Source organism: Sarcophilus harrisii, chromosome 3 (genome assembly GCF_902635505.1).
Source record: "Sarcophilus harrisii chromosome 3, mSarHar1.11, whole genome shotgun sequence".
Lineage (NCBI taxonomy): Eukaryota > Metazoa > Chordata > Mammalia > Dasyuromorphia > Dasyuridae > Sarcophilus > Sarcophilus harrisii.
In genome coordinates, this window is record NC_045428.1 from 601,048,559 (window position 1) to 601,059,434 (window position 10,876).

A 10,876-nucleotide genomic window follows, 5' to 3' on the forward strand; every position below is an offset into this window, starting at 1 on the left:
GGAGCGGCTGGTGGGTCGGGAGGGTGGGTTCCGGGGTCCCTGGCCCCATTGTCCCCAGGATGGCTGCGCATCAGTTGGGGCAGCGGTCTTGGAGCTGGGCCCTGAGGGGTTTGGGGGCCCTGCCCTGCCTTGGGGTGTCTGGGGAGCGCTGGGGGCCAGCCAGGGGCTGTGCTCACTCCTGCTTCCCTGTCTCCCTTTCCAGGCAGGGATTTTGGACCTTGTGATCTGGAGCCCCCCCTTGTTCCCCCCCATCCCCGGGGCCAAGGCTTGTCTCAGGGGGCACAGTGAAGGGTTGCTGCCTGTCCAGGGAAGGGTGACTGTTGAGCCGTGTGCCCGAGGCGTGGGGGCAGTCTGAGAGCCGGGGCGGGGAGGGGGCCTGGAACCGGGGGCACCGGTCCGGCCTCCAGGAGGCAGGGGCGCCTGGTGTGGTTCCGAGGGAGGGGGAGGGCGCCCAGCTCTGGGCGGGAGCCCCCAGGACCAGCCGAGATGCAGAGGTGAGGAGCCACGACGGCCTGTCCCGTCGGGCAGCGAGCGGGCTCCAGGCCATGGCGGCCTCCCAGCTGGCGGCGCTGGACGAGGCTGGGGAGGGGGCCCCGGACAAGACCCCTCTCGGCGGGGCAGACCCCACCCTCCTGTACTCGGAAGGCCAGAGGCTGGCGCTGGAGACCCTCCTGAGCGAGGGCGCGGGCGCCTTCACGACCTGCCTGCTCCGGGAGAAGCTCCTGCCTTTCCTGGCGGCCGAGGAGGTCCGGAGCCTGGAGGCCTGGGCCGAGGACTGGAGCGCGGGGGCCGGCGAGGGCCAGGAAGGGCCGGCGGGCCTCCCTGAGCCGGGCAGCCTGACCTACTTCCCGGGCCCCTCGGACGAGCCCCCGCCGGAGCTGAGCTTGGGCTGGCCCGAGGCCCGGCCGGGGAAGGGCCCCACCCGGGCCCGGCTCTACACGCAGCCGCCTGCGGAGGGGGACCCCTCCATCAAGGAGCTGGTGAGGAAGGCCATCCGGGAGGCCCAGAAGGTGGGTTCCGGCAGGTCCCCGGCCCCGCCCGCCGCCCCGGGGGCCCCAGGCGCCTGCCACGTCCCTCTCCCCCCAGCTCGTGGCCGTGGTCATGGACGTGTTCACGGACCCTGACCTTCTGCTGGACCTTCGGGAGGCCGCCGGCCGCCGCGGAGTCCCCGTTTACGTCCTCCTGGACCACCGCCACCTCCCCGCCTTCCTGGCCCTGGCCCAGCAGCTGGGGGTGAACGCCCGGGCCACGGAGGTAGCGACCCCTCCCCGCCCCCCTTGCCCCTGCCGCCGGGGCCCACGGGAGCAGGGGAGGCCGGGGCTGACCCCAGGGGTCCCTGCTCCCTCCTCAGAACCTCGAGGTCCGCGTCCTGAGAGGCTGGGGCTTCCAGAGCCGGAGGAAGAAGCACGTGACCGGGGACATGAGGGAAAAGTTTGTCCTGCTGGACGGACTCAGCGTCATCACGGGCTCCTACAGGTGTGGCCCTGGCCCGGGGGGCGCGGGGTGGGGGGCGGGAGAAGCTCCGGCCTTGTGGCTGCGCCCGGGCAGCAGGGGGCCTGCCCTGGGTCACAGGGTCAGGGCCCGAGTGGAGCCAGCACGAGGCCCCGATGGGGGCTCTCCCAGCTCCCGAAGCCCCTGCTGGCCCCCGGCCCAGGAGTGCGGCCCCAGGCGGCCCACGGGCAGTGTTTGGGGGGCGGGCGTCGCGACCCCTGGGCTGTCCCTCTCCCCCCAGCTTTACTTGGAGCGATTCCCGCCTGCACCGGAACCTGGTGACGCTGCTGACCGGGGAGGTCCTGGAGGCCTTTGACAGGGAGTTCCGGACGCTGTACGCCGCCTCCCGGCCGCTGGCCCCGCCCCCACCCCGCGGCCCCTTCCTCAGCGTCCTGGAGGGGGTGCAGCTGGCCCGGAGCCCCCACCACATCGCCGGCCGCCGCTCCGTGGCCCCCGTCTCAGCCCTGCCCTGGGACGATGCCCCCCAGACCCCGGAGAGCTCCCAGGGCCCCTCCCCCGCGGGGCCGGCCCTGAGCGACGTCTTGAGGAGCATCCAGAGGGTCCGGGCCGCCAGCGGCCCCCCTGCCCGGCCCAGCCGCTCCCTGTGGGACCTGAGCTCCCTCTCCCAGCTCTCCGGCTCCAGCGACGGGGAAGGGAGACAGGGGAGAGAGGTGAGCCAGCAGCCGGGAGGGGAGGGAGGGCGGTGGGGAGGGGGCTGGGCCCCGGGCTGCCTTGCCCCAGCCTTCCCTCCCTGGGCAAATATTGACCCTCACGGGCCCCGGGGCCACCTGCTTCCTGCCGGCCCCTCCTCACCGGCCTCTGTCCCCCGCTCTAGCCGAAGACGCCGTGGGGCGCCCAGGACACGCCCGCCATGGCTCTGATGAGGCAGCGGGGCGCCAGTGAGGACCCCAGAGCCCTGGCCCGACGCTGGGCCCAGCCTGCCCGCCCTGTGACCCCCGGGCGCTTCCACTACGCGTCCCCGTCCCCCCGGAGGCTCTGGGAGGATCTGGGGCCCCCGGGCCGCGGGCGGCCCCACCGTGCCAGCCAGGGCGCCGCCCACTGACCCCGGCCCGCGCCGTGTGCTTCCCAAGCGCGGCTCGGGGTACTCGAGAGCCCGGGGCCCGGTGGGCGCGAGCCTGGAAGGGGGGCCCCAGGAGCGGGGGAAGCCCCTTCCCCTCCAGCTAAGCCGCGCTTCGCGGTCCGCCACCCAACGCCCCCCCCCCCCCAGGACCCAGGCCCGCCAGCCTGGCTGTGACTCAGGGCCCTGCCACGCCTTTGGCACCTGCTGCAGCCTCCTGCCCAGCTGGCACTGCCCGGCCCCGCCCCGCCCCCACCCTGGCTCTAGCCCCGCCCACCCCAGGCTGGCTTGCCCCCATCCTGGCTCTAGCCCCGCCCCACTCCGGCTCTAGCCCCGCCCCCAGCCGGGCTCCCTCTCCCCAGGAGCCGCTGCCCCCACCCTGGCTCTAGCCCCGCCCCACTCCGGCTCTAGCCCCTCCCCTCCCCAGGCCGGCCCCGCCCCCAGCCGGGCTCCCTCTCCCCAGGAGCCGCTGCCCCTAGCCCATCTCAGGAAGCCACTCAGGACAAGTTTGGGGCTGTGCGGTCTTTATTTCCGGGGGTTACAGGTCCCAGGCCCCCGGGGCCAGGGCTGGGCTGGTGTCCCCAGGGTCCTCGTCCCAGGGGAAGCTGGTCTTCAGCCCCTGCATCTTCTCTCGGTACGCCTGGTCGAAGACTTCGCTCTGGGAAGCTGTGAAGTGGTTCTTCCAGTCTCCACACACCCCTGGACGGCAGGAAAGGCGGCGCTGAGGGCCGGGGTCTCCGCCTGGGTCCTCCTCCCCTCCCCTCCGGCCCGCCCAGGAGAGCCGCCCCAGCTTCTCCAGTCAGCCTCAGTTTTCCCCTCGGGGAAATGGACTCTTTAATCCCGTGACCTGGCACCCACCAGGCCCGGGGCTCCGTAAATAATCAATGAGTGTCAAGTCCCCCCGCTATCCTCAGTCTCCCCTCCCTGTCAAATGGGGATACGGGATTAGAGGGTCCCGGAGACCTCCCTCTGAGAGGTTTCCCCAGCCCCTCCCCCCAGCCCCTGACCTTTCCTCAGGAAGGCCCCCTGGCGTTGGTCCAGGATGACGGAGGGCAGCAAGGTGTAATTACACATGGTGTTCTCCTTCATGGTCCGGAAATCCGTGTTCTCCACCACGGAGTCCAGCGCCGCCTCCTCCAGGGGGTGGCCCACGAACTCAGAGACGCGCCGGACGGAGCCCCGGAGGTCCTGCGGGACAGAGGGCGTGACCCAGAGCCGGGGACGCGGCGGAGGGGCCCCTGGGGGGGGGCGGGGAGCCCTGGGGGGGGGATGGGGGAGCCCGGGGTTTGGGGGATGGGAGCCCGGGGCCTGGGGGGATGGGGAGCCCGGGGTGGGGGGATGGGGGAGCCCTGGGGCCGGGGGTGGGGAGCCCGGGGTGGGGGGGTGGGGAGCCGGGGCCTGGGGGATGGGGGTGGGCCTGGGGGATGGGAGCCCGGGGCTGGGGGGATGGGGAGCTCCGGGGCTGGGGGGGGGGATCCCGGGGCTGGGGGGATGGGAGTCCGCGGCCCCAGTGCTTCCGGCCGTCCCGGCCCAGGCTTCCCCGGCCTCCCGGCCTCCGGGGCCTGACTTCCGTCCGCCCCGCCGTCGCCCTCTCTGGCAGAAGCCCTCCCTCCAGGGCCTTGGCCGGCACCCTCCCCGGCCTCCCTTCGGGGGCCCCGCGGCCGGCACGGAAGGCTTCCGGGAGGAGGCGGAAGCCAGAGGGAGGATCGGAGAAGCCCCGCCCCAACACCGGGGACAGGGAAAGGGGTCCCCCCCAGGGGCCGGGGAGGCTTGAGGCAGCGCGGACCCCAGGGGAGGGAGACCCGGCCCGCCGCGCTGGCGGGAGCGGCCCCCACCACGAGGGAGCCCCAAGGGGGCAAAGGGCCCCGTCTGCATTTAGTGGGCAGAGCGAGGGGGGGCCACCAGGGGCAAGAGACACGGCGCTAGCCCCGCCACTGAAGCCTGTTTCTGATGCATCACCCGGGACTTGGGTCTTCTCACGCGCCGCCCGCGCCCCCTCCCCACGACTGAAGGGGCGGCGCGCGCAGCTAACTCCCGGGGACAGGGCATTCGCGGAGTGACGTGGAGCCGAGGGCCGCTGCAGGGCTGGAGCCCGGGCCAGGAGGGTGCTCCTTCCCGAGAGCCAGTGCGGCCCCAGACACTTTGCAGCTCCATCGCCCTGGGCAAGTCACTGCCGCTCAGTCTCCTCGCCTGTAAACGGCACTGGGGAAGGAAGTGATGGCCCAAAAGGGGTCCAGGTCAGGCGCGGCTGAGACAGCCGAACTAACAGAGCAAGTGCTAGCTCTCATAACAAGCGAGAGAGAAATTCCCTCACGGCTGCAGCCGTCCAAGAGAGCCGCGGGTCCGAGGGCTGCGGAAAAGCAGCGGGAAAAGCCCCAGCCCTAGAAGAGCGGCGAAGCTCGGGATTCTGGGAAACCTGGTGCCTCCCCCTGGCTCCCCGGACAGAGGCGGGGCTGCGGTGCGGAACACGCCGTGGGACAGCCCCTTGCCCGCGCTGTCCCGGCCCGCGCCGACCCCGCTGCTGTGGGACGGGCTATTTGGGTACGGGGAGGGGCAGACGGAGCGGTGCCAGACTGGGCCGTTGGGGTCCCGGGACCTTCAGCTGTCATTTTCCTGAAGCCCGGAGAGGGTGGCTGTCTTACTTAAAGTCTTAGACTCTTGTCTCCGTGCTCATTTGAAAGGGATTCCAACTCTGACATTGTCAAGATGGGGAAACTGAGGGCAGGGGGATCAAGGCATTTCCTTCCCTAAGGGCAGTCCACTGCCCAGCCTGCAATCGGCACACGTGGGGCGGGCCGGCGCTGCAAAGTGGCCAAAGTGGCCCTGACGGGGCTCTGAGAGGGGCCGAGGGGGCAGCGGCAGGCTCCCCGCCACGGCACTGGGCCCGGCTCGTCCCAGGCTCTCCGGGCGGGCAAGAAGGGGGTTCGGGCCCCTCACTGGAAGGTCCTCCTCTCCCCGTCAGCGTCCCTCTGAGGCGGGTGTGGGCTGCCCCCGAGGGACCCCGGCCAGAGAGAGGAGTAGGCTCTGAGCCAAAGGCCGCGCCAGCAGTCCCAGGGGCTTCTTCCCTGTCTGAGAAGCCACAGATCTTAAAGTCGGAAGGGACCCCAAGGTGACCAAAGCTGCGTTTTGTAGCCGAGGAGACCGAAGGGGAGGGACTTGCTGGGGGACTTCCTGTGCAGGGTCATCGTCTGGGGCGACCCCGAGTCTGGGGCTCTGACCGCTGCACAACATTGCCTCCTGCAGGCTGGATCCCGGGGGTCTCCCCAATATCGGGGTGCTGCCCTAAACTCCAGAGCTGTTTTCCTTTTGGATGGAGCCCAGCTTTGGGGGGGAGGATACATAATTACAAGAGTGAAGGAGCCTGGGACAAGAGAGAGGATGGGGCCGGTCACTGAGGGGCGGCTTCGCCGCCTTCATGAGCTTCCCGCCGTTTCTGGCCTCTCAGAGCACGTGTCTGCGCGGTGTGGGGGGAGCACTTTGGTCCCCTGACCTTGGGGCCCCGGATGGGGACCACAGGGTCCCAAGCCCAACCCCCAGAGTTCCAGGTCTTGGGCCGGGGTTGAGCCCAAGAAAGGCTGACATTTGGGGGCAGCCCCGAGACCAGGCCGAGTCTGGGTCAGCGGAACCAGGGCGAGAGGCCCCACCTCGGACTGTGGGAGTCGGGGGACGGATCGGGGCCAACGGCTTTGGCCTAGACTGAGAGTGTGAGTGAGGCCGGCCCTGGAGGCGGCCGGGGGGGGAGGGGGGGGAGAGGGTCCCACAGGGGGAGAAACAATGGGCGGGGAATCCGGTCCCGGGAGGGGGACCCAGCTGAGGAGAAGAGTCCCGAGGCCAAACCAAAAAAACACCGAGATTGGGGTGGGGAATGGGTGACCTTGGCATCTTCCCCGCCCGCCAATATGGTCGTACCTGTCTCTCTGTCTCTGTCTCTTTGTCTCTCTGTCTCTGTCTCTCTGACTGTCTCTGTCTCTGTTTCTCTGATTCTGCCCTCTGCTCTTTCGTCTGTCTCGTCTCCTCCTCCTTTCTCCCTCCTCCCTTCTCTCCCCCTTCTCTCCCCTCCCCCCAGCCCTCACCGTCCCCCCCCCCCCCATTCCCAGCCCACACCTGCCCGGGGGGTTCAGGCCTCCGGCCCGGGAGGACGCCGAGCCGATTTTCCGTGACCGCTCCAAGTCCGGGCGCTGCCAAGCGGGGGGACCGCCGACCTGCCCGAGCCTGAGTTCCCCCGCCCCCGGTCGGTTGGGGACCCTGCCTGGACTGCCCTCCCGGCCCGGCCGCCCAGGGCGCCTCCCCCAGCCCCGGCCCCACCCCGCCCCCGCATTTCAGCGGGGGCGGGAGGGGAACGGGGGGAAACCCCCCCTGTTTGGGAGGGGGACCCTCCCCAACCCGCGGGAGGTGGGAGTCCCTTCCCTTTCCCTCCGTCAGCCCTGATCTGTCCCCCGGGGCCGAGGCCCCTGGGAGCCCCGCCCGGGGGGGGCTGTGAGGCCCTGGGGGGGGGCGGGGGCCGAGCCTGAAAGGGGGCGGGGGCCACGGGGGGTGGGGGGGGGGTCCGGGGCCCCCGGGTGGGGGGGGGGGCCCCTCCGGGGGCCCCTGGGAGAGGGCAGGGAAGGTGGGAGGGGGGCGGGGAAGGGGGGGGCTGATCTGGAGGTCCTGGGACCGGGGGGGGGCTGATCTCGGAGGTCCTGGGACCGGGTGGGGTGATCCGGAGGTCCCTGGGACTGGGGGGCGGGGCGGGCTGATCTCGGAGGTCCCTGGGACTGGGGGGCGGGGCTGATCTCGGAGGTCCCTGGACGGGGGGGGGCTGATCCGGAGGTCCCTGGGACTGGGGGGGCGGGCTGATCCGGAGGTCCTGGGACTAGAGGGGGCTGATCTCGGAGGTCCCTGGGACTGGGGGCGGGGAGGGGGGGGCTGATCTGGAGGTCCCTGGGACCGGGGGGGGCTGATCTCGGAGGCCCTGGGACAGAGGTGGGGGTTGATCTGAGGTCCTGGGACTGGGGCCGGGGGGCTGATCTCGGAGGTCCCTGGGACTGGGGGCGGGCGGGCTGATCTCGGAGGTCCCTGGGACTGGGGGGCGGGGAGGGGCTGATCTCGGAGGTCCCTGGGACTGGGGGTCGGGGCGGGCTGATCTAGGAGGTGGGAGGGGGGTGTGATGTAGCCAGGGAGAGGTCAGAGACCCCTTAGTGAGAGCCAAGGATGAGCACGGGCCTGTAAGGCGGAAGGTGAACCAGAAATGGAGGAGGGGGCAGGACGGCTGCCAGGGAAGATGTCTCTGGGCCGGAGGGATGGACGCCCAGTGGGCGGGGGGACAGGGGGCCAGGTTGAAAGAGGTCAGGCTGGATCAGGGCGGAGAACAAGCTGGGCCGAGTCCGGGGAGCGAGAAAGAGGGAGAGGACTGAGGAAAAGAGACGGGATGGGGCGGGGGGGGGGGCTCATGAGGAAGCTGGCCCCATCTCAGGGGTGAGGCCGATCTGCCCCACCCTCCCCAACCCCGCCCTCCCCACCCCCCCCCACGACGCTGCCTTGGAGCTGCCCCTCCCAATCTGCCCTGCCAGATCCCCAACAGCCCGGGGGAAGGCCCGGGCCGGCCCAGAGGCCCCAACGCGGGCCGAGGAGGTCAGACTGAGCTGCCCCAGCACTCGGGCCAGCCAAGGGCTAACAAACCCATGCGGCGGAGCGGGAGACTGAGGCCCAAAGCCGGAACTTGTCTATGGTTACATAAATGGGGAGGGGGGAATCTCACATCCCTGGACGCTGACCTTGGGCCAGGGGCCAGGGAAGAAGGCCAGGAGGTGAGGAACCGGAGGGGGAGGGGCAGGGGCCTGGGGGGACCGGAGGGGGAGGGGCAGGGCCCGGGACAGAGTTTGCTGACCTCTTGTAGCTCTTCATAGGTGATGAACAAAAAGTTGTCCTTTCCTTCCATTCGCATCCAGCCCTTTATGTGATCAAACCAGGAGCCAAATTGTACTGAGAACATGGGGGAAAGGACACAGGAGCATCAGGGGAGCACTCCGTCCACCAGCACCCCACCTCCCTTCCGGCCCATGCGACCCCTCTGCCCCCGCAGCCCCCTCCAACATCAGGTCTTCTCCCCTGCAGGGCCCTGCCCCCGCCTCTTCGTTCACCCTCTGATCCCTCTGGGCTCTGGACTAGCTCTTCATGTTCTCTTCTTCAGTCCCTGTCTCCAGCTCACCTCCTCCATCCCCTCTCTCCCTCCTCTTTCTCCTTCCCTTCCTTTTCCTTCCTTCCTTTTTCTTTCTCCTCCTCCTCCCTCCCTTCTTTCTTTTTCTTTCTTTCTCTTTCTTCTTTCTTTCTTCTTGGCTTCCTTTAACTCTCATCCTTCCTTCCTTTCTTTTTCTTCTCCTCCTCCTTCCTTCTTTTCTTCTTCATTCGCTTCTTTTTCTTTTCTTCTTCCTTTCTTTTTTCTGCTTCTTCCTCTTCTTTTCTCCTTCTTCCTCCTCTTTTTCCTTTCTTCTCCTTCCTCTTCTCCTCCTTCTTCTTTCACTCTCCCTCCCTCCTCCCCCCCTTTCTTCCTCCCTGCCTCTCTTCTCTTTCTACCTCCTCCCTCCTTTCCACTTGTTTCCCTATCTTTCTCTTTTTCTGGTCTCTGGGTCCAGCTTTGTCTCTCTGCTGGGGCCTGACCCGCTTTTTCTCTCCCTGTTCCATCTCTGCTCCTCTGGGCCTCTGTCTTCCCGTGCCTTTCCTTCCATCTCTGCCCGTTCAGCCCAGGGGCTGCCCTCTAGCCTTCTGGCCGGTCGGCCCTGCCCTGCTAGTTCCTCACCTTCTCCATTGAGAAAATTTTGCAGGAATTGGTCCAGGGTCCCCGGGTCCTTGAGGTGCCCAGCGATCTTGGAGTAGTGGTACAGGGAGACCAGAACATCTCGGGGGTTGCGACTTATGTAGACCACCTAAGGGAAGCAATGGGGGCTCGGTCACAGAGCAGCCCCCCCTCCATCTCTGGAAGTCGTGGGAAACGAAATAGGAGTAGGGGGTGGGGCAACTTGGAGCAGTCTGAGATCTGGGGTCGGAGCCCTCCATCTTCACCCGCCCGATTGTCTCAGCCCACCTCTAGCTGTTATCGGGACCCCTGAATGGGCCAGGGAAACGAAAACTCTCGAATCGTTGGGAGTAAGGAAGCCAGGGGAGTAAGAATTAGGGCCCCCTGGGAAACCAAGAAGAGAAGGGATGGAGCTCAAGATTGGGGCAGCCACTGAGGAGATCCTGGGACCCTGGGGGATGGACCTTGGACTTCCTCTCCTGCTGCTTCGGACCCTCTCCCAGGCTCCCCAGGGCACCCTGGCATTTTTGATGGACCTAAGGTGCTTCCTGGCCCCTCACGACTCTCACAGTGCTCCATGGAAGCCAGAGAACTGAAATGGCCCATTTAAGGCCCCACAGATAGTCAGGGTCCGAAGCCAACTTTGAATGTGGGTCTCTAGAACTCTGCTGGGTTTTGCGTATGCTCACTGGCCCGAGCTTACCTTGGCTTTGGAGTTGAAGAAGTCCCGGGGGAAGAGCTGAATGGGAAGGTGGGAGCTGATGAGGCGAGGGTTGGGCATCTGCATAATGGACAAGGACCCTGGGATGGTCTCACACCAGGGCGCCCGCTCCCAGTTGGGGACTGTACGGGCCCAGGAGGGATCCCCGTCCTTCAGTATTACGCTCAGAATCTCAATCATCCAAGTAGTACCTAGAAGAACCAGAAAGAAAAGAGGAAACAGAAGGGGGTTAGAGGAAAAGTCAAGGACAGTGAGGGAGGAAATTAAGGGAAGTCAGAGGGGACACCAAGGAAGGTCGGAGGACAAAGAGAGCGGCTGAGTATGGAGCCTTTGGAGTCTGCATCCTTACTCTGGGGACGCCGGACAGGACCAAGTTCTTCCTACCTGATTTGGGGTAGGTGACAATGAAGATGTCCTCATCCCTGACCTTGAAGTCCTTCTCGACATAGCTTATGGTCTCTGGAGAGTAGAGGCCCGTGGGGAATTTGATGCCCTTGTATGTGAAGTACGCTCTGGTCATCTTCTCTCTGAAAGGAGAATTTCACGGTGTTTTCCCTTGCCCCACCAGCCCTCCTTCTACTGCTTTGGCCCCCGACTTGATGTGCGACTCTGGAAAAGTCATTTCTCTCCCACCTGCAGTTCTGCCATCTCTGAAATAAAGGGCTTGAATCAGAGGGTCTTGAGGGAGTCTTGGGGTTCTGAGATTTTTGGAGGTTTGTGAGGCTGTGGGGGGATTGGAGGGAGGGACCAAAGGGTACAGATTGGCCAAGTCAAGACTCAGAGAGGGTAATGAGAGCTCGCGAGAAAACAAAGC

The 10,876-nt window shown here is 67.3% G+C and overlaps 2 protein-coding genes across 2 annotated transcripts; one reads left to right on the forward strand and one right to left on the reverse strand.

Moving 5' to 3' along the window:
* Window positions 1-517: 517 nt before the first annotated feature.
* FAM83E (family with sequence similarity 83 member E) lies at window positions 518-2,997 on the forward strand. Its single transcript, XM_031963449.1, has 5 exons — window positions 518-1,010; window positions 1,087-1,254; window positions 1,352-1,476; window positions 1,733-2,162; window positions 2,327-2,997. The coding sequence occupies exons 1-5, from the start codon at window positions 546-548 to the stop codon at window positions 2,552-2,554; spliced, it is 1,416 nt and encodes a 471-aa protein (XP_031819309.1). The 5' UTR covers window positions 518-545; the 3' UTR covers window positions 2,555-2,997.
* Window positions 2,998-3,076: 79 nt separating this feature from the next.
* SULT2B1 (sulfotransferase family 2B member 1) lies at window positions 3,077-10,649 on the reverse strand. The gene is made up of 6 exons (XM_012546875.3): window positions 10,447-10,649; window positions 10,045-10,253; window positions 9,345-9,471; window positions 8,436-8,530; window positions 3,577-3,757; window positions 3,077-3,268 (listed from the first exon to the last, which is right to left on the reverse strand). Exons 1-6 carry the CDS (start codon window positions 10,580-10,582, stop codon window positions 3,108-3,110), a joined length of 909 nt encoding a protein of 302 aa, XP_012402329.3. The 5' UTR covers window positions 10,583-10,649; the 3' UTR covers window positions 3,077-3,107.
* Between the last annotated feature and the right edge of the window lie 227 nt (window positions 10,650-10,876).

Excerpts from the sequence above, each read along its gene's own strand:
- FAM83E (XM_031963449.1), top strand. The coding sequence starts at position 546 with ATGGCGGCCTCCCAGCTGGCGGCGCTGGACGAGGCTGGGGAGGGGGCC. Across the intron at positions 1,255-1,351 it reads TGAACGCCCGGGCCACGGAG|AACCTCGAGGTCCGCGTCCT; the intron begins GTAGCGACCCCT and ends CTCCCTCCTCAG. Across the intron at positions 1,477-1,732 it reads GTCATCACGGGCTCCTACAG|CTTTACTTGGAGCGATTCCC; the intron begins GTGTGGCCCTGG and ends CTCTCCCCCCAG.
- SULT2B1 (XM_012546875.3), bottom strand. The coding sequence starts at position 10,582 with ATGACCAGAGCGTACTTCACATACAAGGGCATCAAATTCCCCACGGGC. Across the intron at positions 10,254-10,446 it reads TGTCACCTACCCCAAATCAG|GTACTACTTGGATGATTGAG; the intron begins GTAGGAAGAACT and ends TGGTTCTTCTAG. Across the intron at positions 9,472-10,044 it reads TCTTCAACTCCAAAGCCAAG|GTGGTCTACATAAGTCGCAA; the intron begins GTAAGCTCGGGC and ends TGCTTCCCTTAG.